The sequence below is a fragment of the Sturnira hondurensis genome, unplaced genomic scaffold, assembly GCF_014824575.4.
Source record: "Sturnira hondurensis isolate 20B ecotype Veracruz unplaced genomic scaffold, ASM1482457v3 Scaffold0005279, whole genome shotgun sequence".
Taxonomy (NCBI): domain Eukaryota; kingdom Metazoa; phylum Chordata; class Mammalia; order Chiroptera; family Phyllostomidae; genus Sturnira; species Sturnira hondurensis.
The window spans coordinates 17,484,678-17,512,358 of record NW_028077910.1 but is presented as its reverse complement, the minus strand read 5'-3'; the positions used below and the strand labels follow the sequence as shown (position 1 = coordinate 17,512,358).

Genomic DNA, 27,681 nt, shown 5'->3' with positions numbered 1-27,681 from the left:
CTATTCTGTTGTGTTGATCTATGTATGTGTTTGTTTTTAATGCCAGTAGCATGCTGTTTTGATTACTATGGCCTTACTACATAGTTTGATATTAGGTAATGTGATTCCTCCAACTCTATTCTTCTTTCTCAGGATCGCTGTTGCTCTGTGGAGCCTTTTGTGGTTCCATAAAGATTTTTGAGATACTTGTTCTGGTTCTGTGAAATACATCATTGGAATCTTGATAGGATTATTCAAAAGAGGATGAAATTCGATTCAGACTACAAATTGGTTCAGTAAAGGAGAACAAATAAGTCAGGAAACAATACAGAGAGGATGGTGCATTAGCCCCATATAACATGGAGAAACAAAGTAGGAGTGATGGATGCCTACTAGCTTGAAATCTCATTAGAGAAAGAAATTTTTTCAATGTATGACGTCAGCAAACCAAGAGCAGTAAAAGGCTAAAACAACACTTTATGTCACTAGGGACTTGTATTTCCCAAACCTATTAAACACTGAAAACAATAGTAATTTCTTGAAAAAAATTCCAATAGAAGCCTATAGGTTGTATTTTCAGATTAGAGGATGTAGAGAAAAGCAAACTTAGATGAATTGAGTAATAAAAATTTTTGTTTACAGCCCTGGTTGGTTGGCTCAGTTGGTTGTAGTGTGGGAAATCCCGTACACCAAAAGGTTTCAGGTTTGATTTCATCCAGGTCAGGTCACATGACTAGGTTGCAGGTTCGATTCCTGCTTGGGGTACATAGGGAGGCAACCCCTTGATGTTTCTCTCTCTCTAAAGTCAATTAAATATCCTCAGGTGTGGATAAGTATTTTTGTGTTTACAATGTTAATATCTACAAGTTTGTTGAAATTATAATACAAATGGGACAAAAGCCAGTGATCATGACTTAGACAACATTGGTGATTGGTAAGCATTGCTTATACAAATCAGCGTATATCCATATTGTATATTATTGCATTGGGGGATGTCTCGTGACTTCTAGATTTTTTTTCAGGCACAATATTATTTTCTAAAGGCATTTTATGCATTCCTTGCATACAGTGAACAACTAACTGCATAACCATCACCTGTATTTAATGATTGCACCTAGAATTATACATACATATATAAAATAGTAAGTGAATTTTAGGATAATTCTGACTTATTTAGACAGACTTTTTAGAATGACATGCCACTTATTCACAAAGGATATCTGTATGAAATAGTTTTGATATTTCTAAACATTCTTTATGTTTAATTTGACTCTTCTAAATTACTTCTGGCTTGAGTTGTCTAGGTCTTATTTTTCTGTACATCTTCCATACCACAGGTAGCAAACACAAGGCCCGCAGGCTGAATCCTGCCCTCTGCCTTGTTTTATCTGGCCCAACACCTTGTTTCTACCTGGTGGCAGTGCTGAGCTCCTTGCCCCTAGTTAAGAGGTAGTTACATTTATACAGTCCTAAAATTACATTCAACCCTTTGAAGGCAACCGTGAGGCTGATGTGGCCCTTGGTGAAAAAAATGAGTTTGATACCCCTACTCTATACCATCAAGTATTTTGATGATTCAACATCTCTTGAAAGTGCCCAGTTACTTTTGGAATTTTTTTCCAGGCCACTGACAACTTATTGTGCACGTTTTAAGGCTAGCACTTCCTTGATCTTTCCAGAAGATGTCAATGGAAGTGTTTCAGGTAACAAACAGAACTCAACCCTTATTCAAATGTTTTTTAAGTGTTTTGCTGACTGAAATAAATGTTAAGGGGTTACATATGTCCAGTCATACCACCAGGGATAAGAAGCCACTATACTTTGCAGGGATTTTGTTCAAGTGCTCATCGAGTACATAGAGGAGTGACATAGATGGTTAGTTACATAGAGCTCCACCATGTCTATTCCAGGTACCTTAATTTTCAGCCACGTTCACATATTTCTTTCCCAGGACCCTTGAGTTATCTTTCTGTTCTAAGGGAAGTTTCCTGAGAGGCTATGGCAATCTCTTTTCCGTAAGGGAAAATTTAAGATACAGTGGCATTTCACAGATGTCTTTCAGTTGACAGTGTTTGAAATTGATTCACCAGTGTTGGGATTTTTTCAGCCAGAGAGGACAGCAAACCACTCTGGCACCATGGAGACTTTAAACAGCAGTTAGGCTAACCAGTAGGCCAAGGCCTCCCAGGGCTTGGAAAGTATTTTGGACTTCCTTAAACTTTAAGGGGAAGTTAGCTGTAGGGTTTTGAGCAGGGGGTAGACTTGAATCAGATTTCTGTCTTTTAAGCACACAGGCATTTTTACCAATTGATGGAAGTTGGTGTCACCAGTAGTGAAACAAAACAGCATTTTTCCTTATTATACTACATCAGGAGGAGACATGGTATCACCAATGCAAAAACTATAAACTATGGCCAAAAAAAGTTTACCTGGAATATAATCATGAGGCAACAAATAAATCCTGGTTGTGGGGCATTCCACAAAAAGTTGAACTTCAAAAAAATTTCATTGTCCTTTTTTTAAAAAGAAAGATTTCATTTATTTTATTTTTAGAGAGGGGAAGGGAGGGAGAAAAGGAGAGAAACATCAGTGTGTGGTTGCCTCTCATGCTTCCCACAACCCAGGCATGTGCTCTGACTGGGAATTGAACCAGCAATTCTGGTTCAGAGGCTGGCACTCAATCCACTGAGCTACACTAGCCAGGGGGCATGTTTCTTTTATGTGACTTTAATATTCCTGAATTTTTAGAAGAAATCTTGGTTCAGATAAATTCTATAACTTTATACAGCTCCCTCCTCTGTTAACGGTATGGATGCTTGTTACCTGAGGGTTCCTGGCTCTCTGATCCCTCTTCTTTCACTCTAGTCTGGTCCTTCTATTTCCTTCCCCCTTGTCCTTGTCCTACTGAATTTTGAGTCTGCTCCCAGCAGTTTCTCCTCATTGGGAGCCCTGTCTTGGAAGGGAACCCTGCCTTGCCTGTTAGTTTTGAGGGTTCACAGGGATTAAACCCCTTCCACATCTCCAGGCCACACCTTGGGTCTCTTGCCCGCTGTGCGCACGGGAATAGGCTCGCCTCCTTCCCAGAGTGGTTGCTTCATGTGGCCCCAGTGCTTTGTCGCTGGTACCGATCGGCAGTTCTGGAATTTTCCTGTTCTCTAGTTCTTGATGAGGCCGGGTTGCTTCCCACACAGATACTGTAATACCAGGGTTTGTGACTTTGGTAGTTTGTTATGACCAGCTTGAAGTTTGAGTTATAGAGGGTTAATTTGTCATTTAGTTATAAGGTAAATGTTTTTGATTTTACTCTCTGGTTGTTCAGTGATACATGGTGATTCAGGAAGATCCAAAAATGATGGCCATCTTCATCTTCTCAGAATCTACTAGATTCTTTTGTCTTATTCTTAAACAAGGTGCTGAATATGGCTTAGTTTTTTCCTTAATGTTGTCTTGATGTCTTAAAATTATATTTTTATGAATATCATTTACTTTATTATGATGACCTCAGGTTAGTTGAGATGAATGTAAACCTTAAGCCTTTAGTCTTTTGTCTTCAGTTTTTAAATAGATTTTATAAATATAATAGATTTTTCTGTCTTTTGAAATTCATTTGTCTTTACTATTGATATGAACAAGAGCTTCTTTTCTCATTTGGGTACTTTACTAAGCTGTTGAGGGTTTGGAAGTATAAATATCAAACTTTGCATCTCAATGCGAAGTGGGAGTAAAGATTCAGGGTTTTAAGGGAAAGTGACCTTTTTTTCTCTGAGTCGATGACCCCGTGTCTGAGTAGGGTAGTTGGTGGTTGAGGTAGGAAGTGAGGCAAGGGTTGATTCACAGCGTTTCCTCATTGATCTGTGGTGTAATGTGATTGAACATTTTAAAAAATTGCTAAGAAAACTGAAAATGGAACTGCCTTTTGACCCGACAATTCCATTGCTTGTATTATACACTGAGAACCCTGACACACCAATTCAAAAGAACCTCTGCACCACAATGTTCACAGCAGCATGATTTACAATCGCCAAGTGCTGGAAGCAGCCTAGTGCCCATCAAGTAAATGAGTGGATCAAAAAGCTATGGTACCTTTACACAATGAATACTATGCAGCAGAAAGGAAGAAGGAGCTCCTACCCTTTGTGAACAGCACGGATGGATCTGCAGAGCATTATGCTGAGTCACAGGTGGCGAACACAAGGCCTGTGTGCCGCATCCGGCCCTCCACCTTGTTTTCTCCAGCCTGGCATCTTGTTTCTACACAGTGGCAGCACAAAGCTCTCACTTAACTGTTAAGGAGTAGTTACATTTATGCAGTCCTAAAATTACATTTGGTCCTTTGAAAGCTGGAAGACAAGCAGCCTTTGACACCCCTGTGCTAAGCGAAATAAGCCAGGCCATGAAAGACAAATACCGTGTGATCTCACCTATAAGTGGAAGCCAATCAACAAAACAAGTGAGCAAAATATAACCTGAGACAGTGAAATTAAGAACAAACTGACAGTAACCAAAGGAGAGGTAGGAGGGGATAAAGGGGCAAAACCGGAAGGGGTTTTCAGGAACATGTATAAAGGACACATGGACACCACCGAAGGAGGGGTAGGATCGAGGGTGGGAGGTGGGGATGGCTGGGGTGGGGGGAATGGTAGGGGGCAAATGGAGACAACTATACTTGAACAAATTGCTACGAAAACAGTATAGAATTATCTTTTAAAATACATTTAAGACAAAATTAGTAGATTTAAAGAAATATAGAACTCTTTATATCACTGCACAGTAGTAAAACAACCATAATAATGATCATGTAAACCAAAACTATGCAAAGTGATTTTAATAATCAATGGGAAAATTACAATAGTTTCATGACCTTTAAAAATTCTTGTTAAAACATCAACTTTTACAGTTAATTATAAAAATATGGTGAAATAAATTGATAAAACTACTATATAGTATAATATAACTGAAAGCATTAAAAATGTTGAGCCCTGGCTGGTGTGACTCAGTAGATTGAGTGCCAGTCTGTGAACCAAAGGGTCACTGGTTTGATTCCCAGTCAGGGTACGTGCTTGGGTTGGTCCCTGGTAGGGGGCACTCGAGAGGCAACCATACATTGATGTTTTTCTCCCTTCACCTCTCTCTAACAATAAACAATAAAATCTAAAAAAAATAGAAACATTGAAAATTGTTTTATTTCTTTTTTTAAAATATTTTATTTATTTATCTTTAGAGGGGAAGGGAAGGAGAGAGGAAGAGAAACATCAATGTATGGTTGCTTCTTGCGCATCCCCTGCTGGGAACTGGCCCCTGCCGGGAACTGGCCCCTGCCGGGAACTGGCCCCTGCCGGGAACTGGCCTGCAACCCAGGCATGTGCCCTGACTGGGAATCGAACCGCGATTGTCTGGTTCGCAGGCCCGCGCTCAATCCACTGAGCTACACCAGCCAGGGCTGAAAATTGTTTTATTTCTTTGTAAAAGATTTATGAAGAGTAATTTAAACAGTGCTTCCTTTCACTTTTTCTTGTTCTAAAGATTTGATTAGGGAAGGGAGGGAAAAAAGGGAAACATCAATGTATGGTTGCCTCTCACACACCCCCTACTGGGGGACCTGACCTGCAACCCAGGCATGTGGCCTGACTGGGAATCGAACTGCCGACACTTTGCTTTGCAGTCCAGCACTCAGTCTGTTGAGCCACACCACCCAGCTCCCTTTGCATTTTTCTTATGCTTTTGATGGCTTTCAACATTTGTAGAGTTATCCTTTGCACTTTGAATGTCATGGAATTTCTGCAAGTTTACCTTAATTTGAAGTATTTTCTTGGGAATCACTTTCTCTGAGGCACCCTTTTCATCACAGCAACCTTTCTCATTGATACTAATGAGTTTGTTTTTTCTAAGTTCCTCTGGCTGCACATTTGAGAGCAAGGGTGTCAAACTCATTTTCACCAGGAGCCACATCAGCCTGGTGGTTGCTTTCAAAAAGCTGAATGTAATTTTAGGAGTGTATAAATGTAACTATTCCATAACTGTTAAGGAGTTGAAATTACAGCTGGTGCTTTGAAGGCAACCGCAAGGCTGATGTGGCTTCTGGTGAAAATGGGTTTGACACCCCTGTTGTAGATTTTCGCAAACCACAGCAAGTGTCAACATTGCCAGGGCCAGCTATTTGTTCTGTAACTCTGTTTACATTGGATTCGAATTTCACTTCCAGCATATCTCTCTTCATTTCTTTACAGCACTTTCATCTTTGTTGGATTATCCATATGTGTAGAACATCTTACGGATTTATCACTGGATGTCAAGGACATAACAACTTGTACTCTTGACCCTTTGTTGTACAATGATCAATCACCAACAGATTTTGAAAGAAGAATCATGATTGGTTACTGATCATGGTGTTTGTTCATCTGTTAACGTGATGGTCTGTGAACTGAAGAACTGCCACTGAGTTTATACTTTATATACCCACCCACAGTTAATCTATGTTAAATGAAATATGAGCCATCTTTTGGGGGGCCAGTCTTAGTTAACTAAAGCTTGGTATAAACCATGGTAACTGAAATTCATGTGAGGCAGAATATGCAAAGTGAGGTTGAACTTGGATTTGTTTAAAAAAACTTGGTGATAATGGGATTGAAAGGTATAATGGTCTTTAAAAGTATTTTATTCTTTACAAAAAATAAATTATGATTGAGGAATTTTAGGTACAGTCCTTAAAGGGCATTCATTTTGTGTGTGCACACAGGCATGTATGGTAAGATTAATGGCAAAGGTCTGGAAGGAGAAAGTTTTAGCATTTTTTTGTACCAGTATATTCTATAAACTGCTTTTTTCTGTGACCTGAATTTTCGATCATTGTTCAGTATGCCTCTGATTAAAACTGTCACGTTTGTGATCTGAGTAATTTTTTTCTGGTGTGCGGTTTGTCCTTGTGCAAATTCACCTGGAGATGGTTGTGATAGGTGCTTTTTTCGTCACTGTAGCAGAAGTGTGAGTGGTGGCGTGAGGTCTGCGTTTATTTTTCCACGTAAATGGAAAGGGAGGGGGGATGGATAGAGAGGTTACACAAGTGCCTCAAAGAGCTATTTGAGCGTTTTATAAAGGAAGGGGGGAAGCTCAATGTATGTGTGTCATAGACATATACAATATACTGAAAAATGTATAGAAAGTAAATTTAAGATAGTTTATAGTTCTCTCAGATACAGCCTTTGCTAATATTTTGATGTATGTATGTACTTTTTCATCATAACCCATACATTCTTGTGCTTTTACACAAAATACTTAAAAATGGTACCATATTGTGTATGCTTCCTCCAAGTGGATTTCCAGGGTATGTACATGTTTTAAAAGCTTTTTCATACGTGAAATATCCAAAGCAGCATAGAGACTAGACTGAAATGAAAGCAATGTACCTATCTGCCATCTTCAATGATTTCAGTACATAAGCAGTTATGTTTTATCCATAACCACCTACACTTGCATTATTTTGAAGCCAGTTCATCAGGAGACTACTTCAGTGTGCTTAGTGAATTTTATGTTTTGTCGGATCACTTTCTAGAAAAGTGTCATCAGTGTACTACACAGAGATAAGATTTAAAACACCTTCAAAATTTTAGTGTTATGGGTTAGATACATATATATCATTCCCCCCAGGTAATTCAAAGAACCCTAATAAAGTGAATTTGGGCATGCTTATACTTTGAGAGTAGACTTTACAGTTTCTCATGAGTATATCCATCATAGCAAAGCTGTGAGTATTAAGTAGGGTGACCATATAATTTATTGCTCAATTGCAGTGCTTTTGGGATTAGAAAGAGGCATTATTAATAATAATGCTAGTGTAACAGGCATAAATCAGGACTACATTTTGGTGCAGCTGGGTTGTATGCTTACTGTATTATTAGATAAGGCATATAAGATACATTATACATAAAATGACTATTATGTAGGTAATAAATGGTAGCTTTTGCCTTGTCGGGGTAGCTCAGTTGGTTAGAGGATTGTCTCAATACACTAAGGTTGTGAATTTGATTCTGGGTCAGGGCACATACAAGAATCAACCAGTGAGTGCATAAGTAAGTGGAAAAACATTGATGTTTCTCTCTCTCTCAAGTCAATAAATAAAAATTATAAAAAAATTGTAGCTTTTATGTAAAGTGTGTATGCTGGTATGTGTATGTATAAAAACCTTCACTTTAAACAAAGTGTTCTGAATTGATAATTCAGAAAGTCCTAAGTTAACAGTCTTGGGTTCTGTGTGTTTTGGGAGCTGGCATGACCACTATTTTATAAAGTAGCCGTAACTTTCAAAGTTAAGACATGCGTATTAATGTTTGCAGGTAGAAAGTGCTGGAGGAGACATTAAGGGTGACTGCCACCACTACGAGGGAGCCGTGGTCATTCTGGATGCGGGTGCCCAGTACGGAAAAGTCATAGACCGAAGAGTGAGGGAGCTCTCCGTGCAGTCGGAACTCTTCCCCTTGGAAACACCAGCATTTGCTATAAAAGAGCAAGGATTCCGGTAGACTTTTCACTTACGTTTGTCTGAAGCGATTGAGCTTACAGTGTAGGATATTTTATTACTCATTTGCTTGGGCACAGCATTTTGTTTTTAATGAATACAAGATATAGAATGGTTTTACGAGAAATTTCCCACGCTTCTGATATTTAATCTAATTTAATTGTTTTTAGAGAGAGGAGAAAGGGGGAGAGAGAAAACATCAATGTGTGTGGTTGCCTCTCAGGTGGCCGGGCCCCTACTGGGTACCGGACGCACAACCTAAGCATGTACCCTGACTGGGAACTGAATTGGCGACCCTTTGGTTTACAGGCCAACACTCAATAGGTTGAGTCGCACCAGCCAGGGCTGATTTTTTTTTTTTAAGAAAAATTTAAGTTTTTCCATTAAAAAGATTACCGTAAGTTTAATTGCACAATTTTAAGGACTTACCATTTGAATATTTTATGTTCTAGCATTTCTGGGAGGGCTTAGATATGGCTGTTGTGGTCATTCATTAATTCATTTGATTGATCCCAGAACGTTTGATCTAAGGAATATATGCGGTGCTAGAATACATAAATTAGAAGAATTCTGTGCACAGAAGTTTGCTTCCTATCCTAAGAAACTAATTTCTAAAATACGAAGATTTCCTAAGTCTAATATAAGGGCTAATTTCAGCTTGTACTCTTAGAACTAGTTCAAACAGCAGCCAACTTACTTATAAACCTCTTTCTTTAATAGCTATTTCTGGTTAATTCTATGCCTTTTCTCATGAAATTGATGTTTTTTCTTATCCAGAAGTAAGAAACTGCAGTTTATATCCATAATTGGCTCTTAAATGTTAATGCTATGTTTCTTCCAAAATAGAAAGTTTTTAATTTTTCTTAAAAATGTAACATTTTTTCTAAGGGAAAAATTTAACTTTTAAAGACTTCATAGACATATATACATGGTCCTGTGATTCTTGTTTCTGAATTAGTCTGAATTGAAAATCAGAAAAGGCATGTTTAATTTAACTGTTTTAATTTTTAGTCTTCAGATACAGGTTAAAACAGCTATTTTTGAGCCCTGGCTGGTGTACCTCAGTGGATTGAGCACAGGCCTGTGAACCAGAGGATCACGGTTCAATTCCCAGTCAGCGCACATTCCTGGGTTGCAGGTTGGTTCCCTGCAGGCCAACTCCCAGCAGGGGATGTTGGAAAAGGCAACCATACATTGATGTTTCTCTCCCTCTCTCCTTCCCCTCTAAAGATACATAAATAAATAAAATCTTTAAAAAAACAGCTATTTTTTCTAAACGGTATATCTTTAGAATAAAAAGGGACTCTTGAATTTATCTAACTCACCTGTCTTCATTTGCCAGTGAGAACCAGTTTTAAGCGAATCAGAAAACTTTGTGAAAAATCTGAATGGCTTTCCGTGAAGCCCAAGCCTCTTCATTCCCCCACCCCAAACAAACCAACAAAAAAATCCCCAGCAAACTAACCCAGACTAATTGTTTTAGAATAGGGTAGACATATAGTTAGCAATAGAAAGTCTAATTGGTTTTCTTGTCACCTGATCATGAACAGTTTCTAGGTCCTGCTTGTGCCTAGAGCATCTTGTCTGTATAGGAGTATAGGAACTATAACATTGTGGCTTTATTACTATAATCTTTTCTGCTGAGGTAAGTGTTTGACTACCTTTTTTGTAGAATAACATTTAGTTTGGTTGTTTTAAAAAGATTTATTTTTAAACAGAGGGAAAGGGCGGGAGAAAAGGAGAGAAAAAAATGTCAATGTGTGGTTGCCTCCCGTGCACCCCCACCTGGGGACCTGTCCCGCAACCCAGGCATGTGCCCTGCCTGGGAATTGGACCAGCGACCCTTTGCTTTGCAGGCTGGCACTTAATCCACTGTGCCACACCAGCTAGGGAAGAATAACAGTTTTATGACATGAGACATGTTAACCTACATGTTTGTAGAACCTTGATCTCCCTCATACATAAAATTGGTATTTGAAATGCTTTTGGGTTTATTGGGCCTTCTAGTTGCAAGTTAGTTTCAAAGTAATAGCAGGGTAGAAATAGAAGACTCACAATGAGTGATTAGCTTTTCTTAAGATTTAATGAGATTAGAATTTTCATAATTGTTTTAACTACTGCTTGAGTTTTTATTTTTAACTAAGACCATTTCCTTTTCAAGTATTAAAACTCGAAGCCTTGAGTTTATCAGATTAATGAGGGATGGTGGGCAGTCCCATGGTGGCTATCCTTTATAAAACTAAATATCCTGAAATTACAGAGGTTCTGGCTATTAAATATGTTTTACAGAATTTTAGTTTCTACATTTTTAGGGAGCTAGGCTATAACCTCAAACCCCTTTAGAATTGTCATCTTAAAGATGTTAAATTTATCACATGAGTAGGTTTTCTTCAGTTTCTTTTTGAAGAATATAGGCTAATAGACAATGTATAACATACAAAGTTCAAAGAGTGGAGCTTTTGAGCTCACTTAAATTGTTATATATACATATATATACACACATATATACTTAATGATTTTATTTATTTATTTTTAGGGGGGGAGGAGAAATAGAGGGAGAGAAACATCATTGTGTGGTTGCCTCTCACATGCTCCCTACTGGGGGCCTGGCCTGCAACCCAGGCATGTGCCCTGACTAGGAATTGAACCCGTGACTCTGGTTTGCAGGCCCGCACTCAATCCACTGAACTACACCACCCACGGCTATTGTTATATTTTTTTAAAAACTCCTGGGGTTGGGGAGGATGAATAGGGTAAAGGGGGTCAAATTTATGAACAGATTTCAGTTTACAGCTTCCTTTATACTAATAGTTTGATGCTTAAGTTAACCTGCAGAAAGAATGCTCTGTGAATTGTAGTGTCACTACATTTATAATATTGACCTTGGTTCTCAGAACAGGGCATTTGGAGCAAAAATGATGTTCGCTTCCTTTCCTGGGTTTCAGGTAAAATCGTTGGGAATATAGAACAGGTTTTAAGCCGGCAAAGTTAGGTAATTCTTCACATTCTGCCTCCTTTGTTGTAGAATATTTGCTCTGAGTTATCGGGGCCTTTTAGTAACCTGCTTTACTGCTTGCTTCCCAGAACGTCCTGTATTTTCTCTAGCTCCCAGAATTCTCATCTGTTTTCTCGATTGATGAGGGAAACAATCAAAACAAATTTATGCCAACTTTGTGGATAGAAACATTGGTATTTATATATTTGGAAGTTGTGTTTATTAACAGTGAATGTTGAATTGATGCTTCAGTACATGCAATAAAGTAAATATAATTAAGCCATGTGGGAGGATACTGTTGGGTTGGCCAAAAAGTCCGAATGGTTTTTTCTGTAAAATAAAAGACACTCTGCATTTTCATCAGTTTTATTGATTTGGATATTTTGAGTGTGTCGGCTATCTCCAGCTAGTGGCTTCTAGTGGCTAGAGGCTGTGGGTGCTGCTAAACATGTTCAATGCATAAGACAGCCCCGCAGCAACGAATTATTTGGCCAAAGTGTCACTACTACCAAGAAACTTTGCAAGCCACTTTTGACACATTCTATCAGTCATGGCACCTTCTCCGTACACTGCACAAATCTTTTTTTGCTTTGCGGTTGTGTTTTTACTTTTTTTTGAAATACTAAAGCATAATATATTGAAATGTTGCATATTTTCTTCCATCTTCAGTATTAAAATGGCTGCCCCCAAATCCACCAATTTTGATGTTTTTAACAATTGTTTTTACATTTTTAAAAAATATGTTATTTATTTTTAGAGAGAGGAAGGGAAGTAGAAAGAGGAGAAAAACATAAATGTGTGAGAGAGACATCACTTGCCTTGCACATGCCCCCAACTCGGGACCAGGCCCACAACCCAGGCATGTGCCCTGACTGGGAATCAAACCAGTGATCTCTCAGTTCACAGGCCGGCACTCAATCCACTGAGCCACACCAGCCAGGGCAGTTTTTCTGTTTTTAAGTGCACACTGATGTGACGGCTATCCCAGTACAATCTAACACAATTATTTTGATTAAGTGATACTAGAACCATCTTATGAAAAAAAAACAAAAACCCAAAACCCTAAACGAACTTCTTGGCCAACCCAATAATCAGCTGTGATAGAGTCTTGATATCCTGTAATACACCCAAAACATAAAATCTCTGAATCTGTAGACTTTATATAAAAATCAGCTTCTTCGCTGACTCTTCCTTCAACCCACAGTGCTATCATCATCTCTGGAGGACCTAATTCTGTGTATGCCGAAGACGCCCCCTGGTTTGATCCCGCGATATTCACTATTGGCAAGCCTGTGCTTGGGATTTGCTATGGCATGCAGGTACCTCTGCGAATTTGTCTCAACTGTTGGTGTAATTTCATTCTGTTCATATTCCTACTCTGTTAGTATTTTCTGTCTTTAGACTATTTAGGATATGTAGTTGTATGAAATGATGTGTATATAGTACAACTGTTTATGAATTGTTTCACTTGTATGGCAGAACTGACCTGAGTAGCGATCTGTTTTGAGAAAAGTAACCGGATTACTAGGTATAACAATAATACTGTCCATTAAAATAAAAACAACTTAGACCTTCATATATATAGAAAAGTAGCAGAAATAGTACATAGAGCTCCTGTATATTTTTGCTTGTTTCCCAAAATGTTGACATGTTCAATTACTTAAGAGTAAATTGCAGACATGATGATGACTTGTGTTTCCTAAGTGCGAGGACTTTCTCCTATATAATCCCAGTGCAACTATCAAAATCAAATTAATATTGGTTCAGTGTTAGCATCTAAACCACAGACTTCATTCACATTTCAGTCTTTCTCATTAATGCCCTTCGTAAGACCCTTACCTGGCCAGTCTTGGATCGTGTGTTTAAGTCATCATGACTCTTTAGACTCCTTTAGTTTGGATCCACTCCTCAGTCTTTCCTTCTTTCATAGACAGTCTTTTCTTCTTTCATAGACAGTCTTTTTTTTAAGTTACTTTTTAGACCATCCTTCAAAAATAAGTATGAAAGCCTTCTGAACATGTAGGTGAAATAGCTTTAAACTTTACTACAAGCCATTATCTTTGCAAAAAGCCTTTAATTTGAACTTTATGGACTTCTTTTTTTCCACAGATGTAGTCCCCTATTCAATCTGGGCTGCCACAAAGACAGACAGAAAGTGTAGGCAGTTTTTTCTTTCGCATCCTAGTGCAAACCAAAAGAACAACGTTAGATTGTCCAAGGTCTATCAGTGGATGCAGTGAACTTTATAGACTTTTAAATTGTGTCGAGTTCCAACAGCTTTGGTTATCTTGAGCATTCAGCTGTCTTCTAATTAAGAACTGCAAATTAGAGGTGCACAAGGTTCATTGAATATATAGAAGCAAATTTCATTCAGCAAATTTGAATGACTGCTCTGGACCACCCACTTTGTTAGGCCCCTGGGACTGTGGAGAGACCTGAAGATGTGGTGGTGAGGTCTGTTTGGTAATCACACTTGCTTGAATGTCTGGAGTAGGAAGTGAATGGGAAGATAAGAGATGAGATTAATTAGACAGTGGCCATTTCATGAAGAGTCTTTGTTCAATATGAGGGACTTGGACTTTGTCCTAGAGTAAAGGAGTCAGCAAACTGCAGCCTCTCACCAGATCTGGCCCACTGCCTGTTTTTTCATGACCCTCAAGCTAAGAATGGTTTTTATGTTTTTAAATGGTTGGAAAAAAATTTTAAAGAGAATTCTGTTTTGTGGCATGTGAAATTAAATGAAATTCAAAGTTCAGTGTTTATAAATAGTTTTATTTAAACACAGTGAAACTCATTACTTTTAAGTATTATTTATGGATGTTTTTGCGCTACAACAGCAAGAGTTGAATAGTTGCTTCAGAGACAGTAGGGCCTGCAAAGGCTAAAATACCCTCTGGCCCTTTGTAGGAAAAATTTACCAATCCCGTTATAAATTCGAAAGACCATTGAAGAATTTAATCATGGACTAACAATCCATATTTTAGTAGCTCACGTTGCTACAGCCATGTCTCAGAGATACCACAGTTTTAGTTCTAGGCCACCACAATAAAATGAGTCACAATCTTTTTTTCCTCCTCGTGGAAGCTGTTGTCTTCAATTCATTTAAAAAAATAAAAGAAAAAAGACAACATCTATGAAGGGCAGTAAAGTAAGCACAATAAAAATGAAGTATACCTATACTGGGTTAAACAAGGTTTAGCAAGTTTCTTTCCTAAGAGGCTTGGCCCAAACTTTTTTTTTAAACTGAGGGATTTTTTTTGTTATTAAATATTTCATTTATTTATTTATTTTTAGAGGGAGGGGAAGGGAGGGAAAAATAAAGAGAGAGAAATATCACTGTGTGGTTGCTTCTTGCATGCCCCCTACTGGGGCCTTGTCCTGCAGCCCAGGCATGTGCCCTGACTTGGAATCAAACTGGCAGCCCATTGGTTCACAGACTGGTGCTTAGTCTGCTGAACCACACCAGTCAGGGCTGACCCAGACTTTTGCTGCAGGAAGGTTTATTGTGAATGTCTTAAAAGGAGAATATATACAGTAGCATTTGGTGATGGTTTTGTAGACTGCCACTGTGCATTATAAGAATGAACGTTTATTTGACCTTCTGCCTGCTTTTCTGTTAGTCTGGATCAGCTGTCGTTATGCATTATTTTCATAGATATAACACCTGTCATGGAACGGCATATCAAGATGAGTTGCAGTTATTCTAGCAGTGCAGATTTAATGTTTGTAAAAATCTTGTATTTCTTTGGTGTTGGAGGGTTTGGGCATATGTAAATGTAGATTTAAAAAAAATGACTGACACAGGAAGGGCAGAATGAAGAGACCACTTGAAATAAGAGTCCTTAGGTGAATGGGATTTGCACAGATGCGTTCCATTGAAATACTAGGTTTTTTTAACTCACCGTCTCCATAGCACAGCCTTCCGCCGGCCTTCAGACGCCTCCTTTGGGGCACACGTGAGACAGCTTGGAGGGATTCACACCCGTCTGGTTTTGATACCATAGCTCTTCTTGTTTAGCCTCTTCTGAGCTCGTATTATCTTTTTAAATGCTTTTAATTTGAAATCAGAAGAACGTATTAAAGAAATTTATTTTTAACAGATGAATTAATTAAAGTATATTAAATGGAAAATTTGCCAGTGTTTAATGGAAATTAACCTCGGGTCGGATTTTTAATCTAGTTTTGTTTTATAATGATGTCTCTTAATAACTGTATGATTATATATAATAACATCAGGTTACATACTTTTATCAAAATACCTTTATTTGGGGGGTACAAGCATACTATATCCTAAAAACCAGGAAATATAAATTATTGAATTAGCAAAAGAAAATGGATATTTAAAAAATTTATGCTAACATTAATTTATTTTCTCTTTGAACAGATGATGAATAAAGTATTTGGAGGTACTGTGCACAAAAAAAATGTTAGAGAAGACGGGGTCTTCAGTATTAGTGTGGATAACACGTGCTCGCTATTCAGGTATTACAGATGCTTCTGGATGACCAAGAATGGTGGTAGATTAATTTAAAGGTGGGGTCGTTATGCTTCAGAATTAGAGATTCTGTATTTTTTAGACAAAATTAAGGCCACAGCACTGGCCAAAGGTAGGATTGTCACAGTATTTGTCTTCCAGTTTAGTGTCAAGACGGCAGAGGAGATGCTGATGCTACCTAGGAATAAGGAAAGCACTTACAATTTAAAGGCACCTCTGCTGTCTTAGACACACATTTGGGATTACATTGTGACGCCAACATCTGTGGTTTTCCTTTTTCCTCTTTGGTGTGGAGAGGGATTCTAAACATGCGTACTACATGTGGCAAATGGATACCGTGTTACACTGCCTTGCATCTGCCAAATGTATTTGTATACCTTCTCCCCACATCATTCTTGCTGGGTACTTAGCAAGCCATCCATTTGTAGGCCTCATTACTTAATAGGTGCTGTGTCTCTTAATTTTCTTAATTTGAGCATAACTATCTGGTATACTATCCTTTTTAATACAGCGAATATATTAATTCATTTTATTGCTGCATTATAATAGATGTAAAGCTTTAATCTATTTAAAATTTTCGAATGAGCTTTTCACTAATTTCCTAGAATTAGTTATCTTCTGCTTTACTTAAAAAAACACCAAATCGACCCTGGGAAGGTGGCTCATTTGGTTGCAGCATTATCCTGTGCACCAGGAGGCAAAAGGTTGCATGTTGGATCCCCAGTCAGGGCACATACTTGGGTTGTAGGTTCAGTCCCCGGTTAAGGAGTGTGCAGGAAGCACCCACTCACTGTCTATCTGTCTCTCTCTTTTTTCCCCCCTCTCCCTTCCTTCCTTCCTTTGTCTCTAAAATCAAAGGACATGTCCCTGAATGAGGATTTAAAATTGGTTGAGTTTTCTGAAAATCAGAAGACTTACATTTTAGTCACTTGTTTTCTCTTTGGGTTTTTTCCATGTTTGGGGTAAAGCTCATTTTGATGGACTACTGGTTACTACTTTTTGACCTAGATTTAATATTCTTTTATTGGCTTTATTGATAATGGGTAGAATAAATTTAAGTTCTAGCAGTGTTGCATTGTTACTTGTTTATTTTTATTTTCTTGATCTATACATATGGAAAACTAGTGTTTCTAAAGCAAAAGAACAAACTTTCAGTTATAAGATGAATAAGTGCTGGGGATCTAGTATACATCATGGTGACTGCAGTTAACAATATTGTGTACTTGAAAGTTGATAGTAAATCTTAAGTGTTCTCACCACACACACACACAAGTAGTAACTGTGAAGTGCTGGATGTGGAAGCTAACCTTACTGTGGTTATCATTTCACCATGTATATACAATATATACAAGTTCTGTCCAGAATGTATTCAGCCATGTAGTATGAAAAATAGAGACTTTTTTAAAAAGAAGATACAAGAAACATTGTACATAAAACAGTGACGTCTCAGTCCCCTTCCAAGTACTCGTCTTGGGACCTCACACAGTTCTCCCAGTCACCATTAGCTGCCTTTTCTTATTTTCCTGAATCTCACTGGCTGTCTGAAATCTCTTCCCTTTCAAAGAAGATTTTAGTTTAGGGAAAAGCCAGAAGTCATAGGGCACCAAATTTGGGCTGTAGGGGAACCAAGTCACCTGGGTGATTCCATGTTTTGCCAGAAAAACTCAGTAGGAGATGTCATGCGTGAGTGGGCATGTTGTTGCGATGAAGCTGCCAGTCACCAGTGGCCCATAGCTGCAGCCTTCTGAATCATCTGAATCATTTCTGCAGAGGAGTGTTCCAGCTTAATGGAAAATTTGATGCTGACGTGTTGCTCTACCCGCTCAGTCATTTTGAAGGTGATGGCCACGCAGTACACGTGCTCACTTGAGGGCATCTACCGCACCCGCTGAGTGGTGTGGTGAAGTTGTCATTCACTGTTCGTGCACGTGCCTTCCAGTCCACTCTCTGACTGCCAGGTTACACCGATGTGACACAAACACAGCTGGATACTCTCTGGATAGACCTCGTGTATGATTAAGGGGTACAGCTGTAATCGTGTATGTGTACATATAATTACTTTAAACTTATATAAGGTTATATCTCAGTTATATCTCCAGCTGGGGAAAAACAAAGCAAAAGAACCCATTAGTCATGGGTTGAAGATATTTACGTGTTGTGTTACGTTTTGTGTGTTCAGAGGCCTTCAGAAGGAAGAAATTGTTCTGCTCACCCATGGAGACAGTGTAGACAAAGTCGCCGATGGATTCAAGGTTGTGGCGCGTTCTGGGAACATTGTGGCAGGTGAAAACCCTACAACTTTGGCAGATTTTATTTTTAAAAATTTATCTGGAGAGTCTAAGCATGTTTCTGTATGAGGTACTCTTTTTGATTTTTCTTATTTTTTAAAGATATTGTAAGTGTTATAGGATTAATCATCAATTTGTGAAGGGAATTAAGTACTAGGAGGATTATTTAGAAGTTGCTTACTAGTTTGCTCTGAAGTACTTTTTAACTGTTTATCCTAACATAAGTTTTTCAGACATAAAGCACAGCAGCTATACTTTTACAGCTCAGGAAAAATTTGAAGACTGTCCATCTTTCTAGCGTGATATGTTCACGATTGCCTCTTTAAAGGTCTTTCTTAGGTATACATAGGCATGTGTCTTGGACAGCTGCAGCGCGCTGGACTAAGCGTGCAGGGGCGTTTCTCTGAACCAGGGTTGGCAAACTCTAACCTGTGGGTCAAATCCAGCAGGTTTTTGTATGTCCAAAATTAAGAATATAATTTTTACATTTTTAAAGGGTTATAGTGAGAGAGACCATACAAATGCATTTCACAAAGCCTCACACTTTTACTGTGTAGCTCTCTGTAGAAAGTTTGTCAACCCATGCACTGCTCTTTTGAAGAAGAGGAATTGATTTTCTGGTTGTTTGTAATCACTTGCTTACTTGATACTGTAATGTAAATAAACCACCAGTAGTCCTAGAAGTCAGTAAAAGAAAAAAGTGGCTTTATTAAGGTTTTTGTTTAAAATGCCTTATCTAATAATAAATAATACATTGAAAAAAGATTCATCATGGATAAAACGAATTGAGTAATCTTCCCACAGTTACTTAAGAGACTAATATATTCCCATAAGAATGATCGAGAATGGTTTTCATATTGAAATGTTTTCACTTCACCTGAAAGATCAACAGTGATGGATGGCTTACGCATTTTTATTCATTTAACAAATATTTGAGTACCTACTATGTACCGTGCAGAGTTCTAGGTGCCAAGATAAAGTAAGGACAAAATGGACAAAATCTTGGTTTAACATTCTAGTTAAGGGGAAGGACAGACCATGCAGAGTACCAGTTGTCAGTGTTTAGTAAGTGCATTGAAAAACTAGGGGAAGAGAGGAGGGGTGCTGCAGAGTGTGGGTGGTGTGGGGTTGGTAACGTTTTATATCAGATACTCAGGGAGATACTCAGGGAAAGTGTTTCTTTGTTTTAATTTTTATTTTTATTTATTTATTTTTAAAAAGATTTTCTTTATCTTTAGAGGGGAAGGGAAGGAGAGGGAGAAAAATATCAATGTATGGTTGTGTCTTGTGGGTCCCCTGCTGGGAACTGGCCTGCAACCCAGGCATGTGCCCTGACTGGGAATCGAACTGTGATCGTGTGGTTCACAGGCCCATGCTCAATCCACTGAGCTACACCAGCCAGGGCTCAGGGAAAGTATTTCTGCAAGATGATATTGGACATGAAGGAAGTAAGTGCAGACCCTTCTGGATATTGGGAGGAAAAGGAAAGAGCAGTATGAAGCTTCCTGGATAAGACCATGTTTGAGAACAGCAAGGAGACTAGGTGGCTGGAGTGGAGTAAACATGGGGAAGTGTGATAGCCGTTGAGGCCAGAGAGGTTGCTGGGCACCAGAACGCTGGACCTTTGAGGCCATTATGAAACTGTTTGCTTTACTCACAGTGCAGTGGCTACAGTGAGGAGAAAAGAGAAGATAAATGCAGAAGCAGGGAGCACAGCGAGGAACCCGTGGCAGTGATTAGGAAAGGGGAGAGAGCCAGCTAAGGAGCAGGCGGAAGTGGTGGGCAGGGGTGAGTGGATTTTCAGAGGTCTTATGTGCATTTTGTTAGATTTACACCTATTTCATTTGGGGGGTGTGCTTATATTAATTGTATTGTGCTTTAAATTTCAAATTCCACTTGTTCATTGCTGCTGCACGGGGAAGCAATGAACTTTCAGTATTAAGCTGTATTCTGCAGTCCAGCTCTGATCACTTACTCTATTCAGGAGTTTGTTGTTGCTGCTGCTGCTGCTGCTTTGAGGTTTTTTGCATAGACCTGGAGTTGAGAGCACGGTCTGTTTGGTAATCACACTTGAATGTCTGGAGTAGAGAATGAATGGGAAGATAAGAGATGAGATTAATTAGACAGTGGCCATTGCTCGGAGAGTCTTTGTTCAGTATGAGGGACTTGGACTTTTATCCTAGAGTCAAGGAGTCAGCAAACTGCAGCCTCCCACCAGATCTGGCGCACTGCCTGTTTTTTCATTACCTACAAGCTACTATAGTTTTTATGTTTTTAAGTGGTTGGAAAAAAATTTTTTAATAGAATTCTATTTTGTGACATGTGAAATTAAATTAAATTCAAATTTCTTTGTTCATCAATAAAGTTTTATTGGAACACAGCAACATCCATTACTTTAAGTATTGCTTGTAGACCACAGGCGGCAAACATAAGGCCCATGGACCGAATCCAGCCCTCCACCTTGTTTTATCCAGCCCTGCACCGTGTTTCTACCTCGCAGCAGTGCTGAGCTCTCACTTAACTGTTAAGGAGTAGTTACATTTACACGGTCCTACAGTTACATTCGGTCCTTTGAAGGCAACTGCAAGGCTGATCTGGCCTCCAGTGAAAATGGGTTTGACACCGCTGCTGTAGATGATTGTATTTGCTTTAGTGACAGTAGGGCCTGCAAAGGCTAAAATACTTTCTGCCCCTTTATAGGAAAAATTTAGCAAACTCTGCTGGACATACCATTCATGAAAGTGTGGGTGCCCGAGGTGACTGGGTGCTTCTGGAGTTTTTGTCTCTCAAAATTATTCCGGCTGAGCCTCCAGCAATGCATCAGTTGTAGTTCAGGTTTTCCCAGCTCAGCAGTGGCTCCTGTGGAGTCGAAGCTCATGGGTTTCCACTCTTTTAAGTTGTGATTCTCTGTATTTGCCCATTAGTTTCTCCAAGGGCAATAGTCAGCTTTTTACTTCTTGTTAGGACAATGTGGCATTATCCAGCTTTTTACATGCCGGACTGGAAAAGGGAAGTTAGACTGAATTCTGATATGTTTTGAAGTGAGGTATAGAGGATTTGCTGTTGGATTGCATGTGTACTGGGAAATGAGAGTAGAGTCAAGTTTTAACTCCCAAGTTTTTCAGCCTGAGATCCAGAGGATGAAGAAGCTTCCATTTATCTACTGGGAAAGAATGCAGAAGTTCGGGTTTGCATATTTAATTCGAGGTGCCTTATTAAATGTTGAATTGAGAGTACAAGTAGGCAGTTGTATACATGAGTCTTGACTGGAGAGAACTGGGCTAGAGGTACAGATTTGGGAGCGTTCCACCATATGTGTAGAATTTGAGGTCATGAGAGTTTGAGATCACTCAGAATGTACAGAGAAGAGATTTAAGGGCTGACTAGTGGGCAGCTTGCCTAAGATGAAGAGGAACCAACAAAGGATTCAGAAGGAGCAGACAGTGAATTAAGAAGTGAACTGGGAGAGTGGTGCCCTGGAAGCCAAGTAAATGAAGTGTGAGGTACCCTAACATAGTGGAATGAGTGTGAGTTTGGGAGCCTTCCGGCTTGTTTTAACTACTTACTCTGAGTTCAGGCAAGTATCTTGATATCTCTTAATAGGGGTAATATAGGCACGTGTGAAATATCTAACCTAACATCTGATACACAGTAGTTAATTAGTAATTGTTAGAAACATATCAGTCAAGTCAGTGAAATTATATTATGGTTAATAGTAAACTTAGAATATTCTATGGTCTCACTTCTCATAGAGAAAATTGGTAATCATGAGAATTAAAGTAATCTCAGTGAAGTGAGGTACTGTGAAATAATCTCTGTAGGGCTTATTTACTGTCATATAGTTCTGTAATTGCTACATAAGAAAAGATTTTTATGAAGAAAGATCATGATAATACATTTTGGCTTTTATTATTTTTTCCTGTTTCTAGAAATCCAACTAATTTATATCAGTCTGCACATTTCTACAGGAAGAAATTATGAGGAATTACTGGAATTCCTCAGGCTGAGGAATTACTACTGTACTAGTTGAGCCTTTTCAATATGAAAAATTTTAATATGTGATTATTTTCTCTGTAAAGGTATAGCAAATGAATCTAAAAAATTATATGCAGTACAATTCCACCCTGAAGTTGGCCTTACAGAAAATGGGAAAGTAATACTGAAGAACTTCCTTTATGAAATAGCTGGGTGCAGTGGGACCTTCACTGTGCAGAACAGAGAACTTGAGTGCATTCGAGAGATCAAGGAGAGAGTAGGCACGTCAAAAGTTTTGGTAAGCAAGAAGTCTACAAATGTGTGTCTAATGCTAGAACTCAGAGCTGGCTTCTTCAACACAGAGTGAATGTGGACTGGGTGGTCATACGCTTCGTGAGTTGCGCTGTTTCGGGGTGCTTTTTCAGTTACCATGCATCCCTTTGATACATTGTTGTAGGTAATGATCTGAGCTGATAGTTTTTACTTTTATTTTTGTTTTTTTTGCTTATTGTATTCAATTTGATTTTTTCATTTCACCCTGTAGGTTTTACTCAGTGGTGGAGTAGACTCAACAGTTTGTACGGCTTTGCTGAATCGTGCTTTGAACCAAGATCAGGTCATTGCTGTGCACATTGACAATGGCTTTATGAGAAAACGAGAAAGCCAGTCTGTAGAAGAGGCCCTCAAAAAGCTTGGAATTCAGGTCAAAGGTATTGATGAACCCCAGAAAAGTTAATTTGCATGTCAGGACTGCTTGAGTCAAATCTAGCCTTATAAACCGCACATCGAGGAAGCACATTGCCTTAATCAAGACCATTGAAATAATCTCATGGTTGAAAATATTTTTTATTTTTTTATGTTATAATTACTTCTGGTTCAGAAAGGGTCCCTGTATAAATTTTAAAACTGTTAATTATTCCTAATGTTATATATAGATCAGTAAGTTACCATTTTCTAGCTATCATTGTTCTTTTCTACGCATTCTCTTGTTTTTGTAAGTTGATCTTCTCCCATCCATAGTACTATTTATGCATGAGAATACCCAAGCCTGCCTACAGCAGGTATGGTTGTACAGATTATTTTACTAACAGGAAGGCTGATATGGAGGAGGACTGAAAAGTCTGTAGCCATTTTTTTTAAGGCCACTGGTAAGCTTCTCAGGCTGTAACTGCATTTACATTAGTGGAAGTCTTTTTTAAAAAAAATAAAGTACTATTAATAGTTGTAGTGAAATCAAGTCAGTAGTTTAATTACGCAAGCCATGTATTTCATGGAACAAATTGAAATCTGGGCTGAAAGGTGGAATGTAAAATGAAGACTTGGAGTAAACATGAGGAGGAGTCTGTTTCTCCTTTTGAAGCTTCACTTAAATGACAGTGTCAGCGTAAAACAAGTGTCGTGCTGCAAGGACAAAGAATAGAGGAGAGGCTAGGGGCTACCGGCTTCAACAACATGTCGAGGCTGGAGAGCTGATGGATAAAGCCAGTTGTCTGTCAGCTAGTGAAGTTTAAATTTCATGATCCCTCATGCCAAATCTTTCCCAGAATTCTAGGAGGGACCCTAAGATTCTCTTCACGTGGTCATATTTTAATGAATTTACAAGGGAGATATATATATATTTTTATTTTTATTTTTCTAAAGTTTTTAATTTACTTTCAGAGAGAGGGGAAGGGAAGGAGAAAGAGAGGGAGAGAAACAGCAATGTGTGGTTGCCTCTCACATGCCCCCATCTGGGGACCTGGCCTGCAACCCGGGCCTGTGCCTTGACTGGGAATCGAACTGGTGACCTGTCGGTTCGCAGGCCAGCACTCAATCCACTGAGCCACACCAGCCAGGGCACAAGTGAGATATTTTAATAATGTGTAATTAATTAAGTTCACTTTGTTTTCTCTAACTGGCTTTCTACTGGGTCGTGTTTGAGTGGCTGTGGGCATTTTGGGATTAGGCTAAGAAAAGGTTGAGTTAGGTATACATTTCATTCGGGTTTGGTGGTACAGGCATGCCTTGGAGATACAGCAAGTTCCATTTCAGACCATCATAATAAGGTGAATCATAATCCTTTTTGCAAGTGGAGGTTCTTGCCTTCCATTTGTAAAAAAAATAAATGAATAAACTAGTAGTATCTGTGAGATGCAGTAAATCAAAGCACAATAACACAAGGCATGCCAGTACATGGGTGATTTGTGATTGTTTCTGTGTGTAGGTAAGTTCCTATTAACCATCCTAGTATTGATGGCTAATTCTTAAAATACTTAATTTGTTATTCTTTTTCTTGAAAAGGACCCTCAAATTGTAAACATTCTTCACCTCACAAAAACCTGCCTCTGTTCCTTGTAACTTACATAGTAAAATGGAGAACTCCAACCAAGGGGTGGGGGCAGGGGGAGGAAGCCAACAAAGCAGGACTTCTGGGAGGCTCAGCAGTTGGAAGCTTTGGGGGCGTGGTTCTCTGGGTGAGCCTGAAGTGGACTGGTGGAAAACTGGGGAGCAGATTCTTTTCCTCAGCATAGGAACAAACTGCTACTACCCTTCTCCATCAGAAGACTGGATTTATTCTGTAGAGACGCTAAATAGGAGAGGCTTCGGACTTGGGCATGTCAATACCAGGCACACCAGCCAGGGCTAAAAATCGTTTAGATTAAAACATGTTTCTGTTTTAAGTGAAATGTTTAAGTGGAATGTTTTTAAGTGAAATGTTTCTGCTCTCTTGCCCAGTGATAAATGCTGCTCACTCTTTCTACAATGGAACAACAACTCTACCAATATCAGAGGAAGACAGAACTCCACGGAAAAGAATTAGCAAAACGTTAAATATGACTACAAGTCCTGAGGAGAAAAGAAAAATTATTGGGGATACTTTTGTTAAGGTACCTTTTTAACATCCTCTGTGTGTAGCATTGTTTGATGTCAATTTTAGTGTTTGTTTGTCTTTGTCATTATTATCAAATAACTAAATTTGCTAATTTTGTTTTTGCTAAGAGTTTTACTGTATATTGCTGTTACGTAGACCGGTAGAATTTTGTATTTAGAAAACGTGTACTTGTGTCGTACTAAGAACAGCTATTTTCAGTTGATATTAGATGTTCAGTGTTTCAGTGGCTAGGTGTCAGCTTTTGTAGCCGGGAATGTTTGCAGACCTTTTTGAATCATGTGAAAGCATGTTCTTAGTGTTCTTAAAGGAGTTTGTCTTGGGAATGGGTGGGTTTCATTGGTCAACATTGCACAAGGACTTTTGAGAAATTTAGCTGAAAGGATGAAATTTTGCTGTCTTGCTAAAAGAATCACCTTTTAAAAGGCTGTTTTGCTCCTTTTGGCTATAGATTGCCAATGAAGTAATTGGAGAAATGAACCTGAAACCTGAGGAGGTTTTCCTTGCCCAAGGTACCTTACGGCCTGATCTCATCGAAAGTGCATCCCTTATTGCAAGTGGCAAAGCTGAACTCATCAAAACCCATCATAATGACACCGAGCTTATCAGGAAGTTGAGAGAAGAGGTAAAAAGTTATGTGAACTTTCCCATAAAGCCTCTTTTCTTCCCTCCCTTAACCATTTTTAAGTGTACAGTTCAGTAGTGTTCGGTGTATTTGCATTGTTGTGAAACAGATTTCTGTAGCTTTTCATCTGCAAGCTGACGCTCTCTATGCCCGTGGAACAGCTTTTTTCTCCCTCCCCCATCCCGATAGTCACAATTCTGCTTTCTCTTTCAATGATTTGACTACTTCAGGTAGCTCATGTAAGTGAAATCATACTATGTCTGGCATATTTCACTTAGCATAGGTCCTCAAGGTTAGTCCATGTTAAGATGTCCTTTTCAAGGCTGGATAGTATCCTGTTGGATGTATACACCCATTTTGTGTATCTACTTCTCTGTCAGTGTACACTTTGGTTGCCTCCAGTTTTGGTTATTGTGAATTGTGTTGTAAATACGGGTTTGCAAATATCTCTTGTAGACTCTGCTTTCAGTTCTTTTGGAATATGCCAAGAAGTGGGATCGCTGGATCATAATAGTATATATTTATTATATATAGTTATATATATAATAAATATATATAGTTATAGTTATACAATAGTTATATTTTTAACATTTTGAGGCTTCCTTAATATTTCCCTAGTGGTTGTGCCATGTTACATTCCCGTCAACAATGCCGAGTTCTCATTTCTCCATACCTTGCCAACAACTGTTATTCTCTGTTGTTTTGATTGTAGCTGTCATAATGGCTGAATTATCTCTCTTTATTTTGAGTATCTTAGTGAATGTGTAGTGGTATCTCATTGTGGTTTTGATTTACATTTTTCTAATAGCTGATAGTAAATATTTTTATGTGCTTATTGCCTATTTATATATCTTTGGAGGAATATCAGTTCAGATCTTTTGTTCCTTTCTAAATTGGTTTATTTATCTTTTTATTAAATTGAGTTCTTTATATATTATAATTACAAGTTCTTTATAAGCTTTATGATTTTGCCTAATGTGGGTTGTCTTTTCACTTATTTGATGGTATTTGGAGAGTTGTATCTTGAAACACTAGTGTTTTTTTAACTTGCCTTGTCTAGTGAGAACTATATCAAAGATAGAGGGTAGGTTTGCTTTATGTATATTTAAAATGTGTTTCAAATAGAAATAAGATCAGTAAAATACTCATCTAATGCCTATAAGCATGCGGGAAGAAATGAAGTTTTAAAAACTGATTTTTAAATCTAAGGTAAAAAGATAACAGGGAAAGCCAGTAATTTGTTATTCTTTGTTTTCCCTGTCACTTTGGTTTCTAATTTGTGTTAACTGGCTTTTTTCCTGCTGTAGGGAAAAGTAATAGAACCTCTGAAAGATTTTCATAAAGATGAAGTAAGAGTTTTAGGCAGAGAACTTGGACTTCCAGAAGAGTTAGTTTCCAGACACCCATTCCCAGGTAAAAGTAATACTGAATTCTATATTTGTTTATAGACCTTCATTTTGAAGAAAAATCAATTCAGACAATTTTGAAATAATATATTATCACGGGCAATATGTAACCTGAGGGAATGGGAAAGGTGGTTAGGGAATAAGCATTCATTTTAGTATCTAGTGTATATACTTTATTTTATTTAATACATATTTTCTATCGTATTTATATTTAAATATTGTACCACTCCTGTGCAGCTGGCATATAATGTTGCCATCGGATGAGAAAACTAAGGCACAGAGATATTTAATAACATCGCCAGACCGTTCTCGGTGTCAGAGCTGGGCTGTGTGGGCTCTCTCTGTGAGGCCATGAAAGAAGACCGGGCTCAAACTTGTGCCCTGAGAACCTTATACCACAGCTCACTTGTCTGAGTTACCGAACCACTTCTTTGCATAGGCCGTGTGTAACTTCATGAACAAGTAAAAAATGCTCTTTAAATAGTCATTTGCTGTCGTTTAGAAAAATAATTAATTAGGTGATATTTGTTTAAAGTT

At 38.4% G+C, this 27,681-nt stretch overlaps 1 protein-coding gene and 1 non-coding gene across 3 annotated transcripts in view; one reads left to right on the top strand and one right to left on the bottom strand.

Annotated features, from left to right (window-relative positions):
* GMPS (guanosine monophosphate synthase) overlaps positions 1-27,681 on the top strand; it is a 50,186-nt gene that overhangs the window by 13,394 nt on the left and 9,111 nt on the right. Inside the window, exons 2-11 of one of the 2 annotated variants that reach the window (XM_037046677.1) lie at positions 1,603-1,682; positions 8,310-8,491; positions 12,691-12,805; positions 15,871-15,968; positions 18,161-18,264; positions 22,349-22,542; positions 22,789-22,954; positions 24,960-25,111; positions 25,565-25,738; positions 27,046-27,151. In XM_037046677.1, coding sequence (XP_036902572.1) covers positions 1,662-1,682; positions 8,310-8,491; positions 12,691-12,805; positions 15,871-15,968; positions 18,161-18,264; positions 22,349-22,542; positions 22,789-22,954; positions 24,960-25,111; positions 25,565-25,738; positions 27,046-27,151 — 1,312 coding nt within the window. In that variant the 5' untranslated portion in view covers positions 1,603-1,661. The remainder of the gene's footprint in view (positions 1-1,602; positions 1,683-8,309; positions 8,492-12,690; positions 12,806-15,870; positions 15,969-18,160; positions 18,265-22,348; positions 22,543-22,788; positions 22,955-24,959; positions 25,112-25,564; positions 25,739-27,045; positions 27,152-27,681) is intronic. The other variant, XM_037046678.1, reaches the window with a different exon arrangement.
* On the bottom strand, positions 13,594-13,723 carry LOC118987542 (small nucleolar RNA SNORA31). The gene has a single exon (XR_005066596.1). It is a non-coding gene; the product is annotated as a small nucleolar RNA SNORA31 (small nucleolar RNA).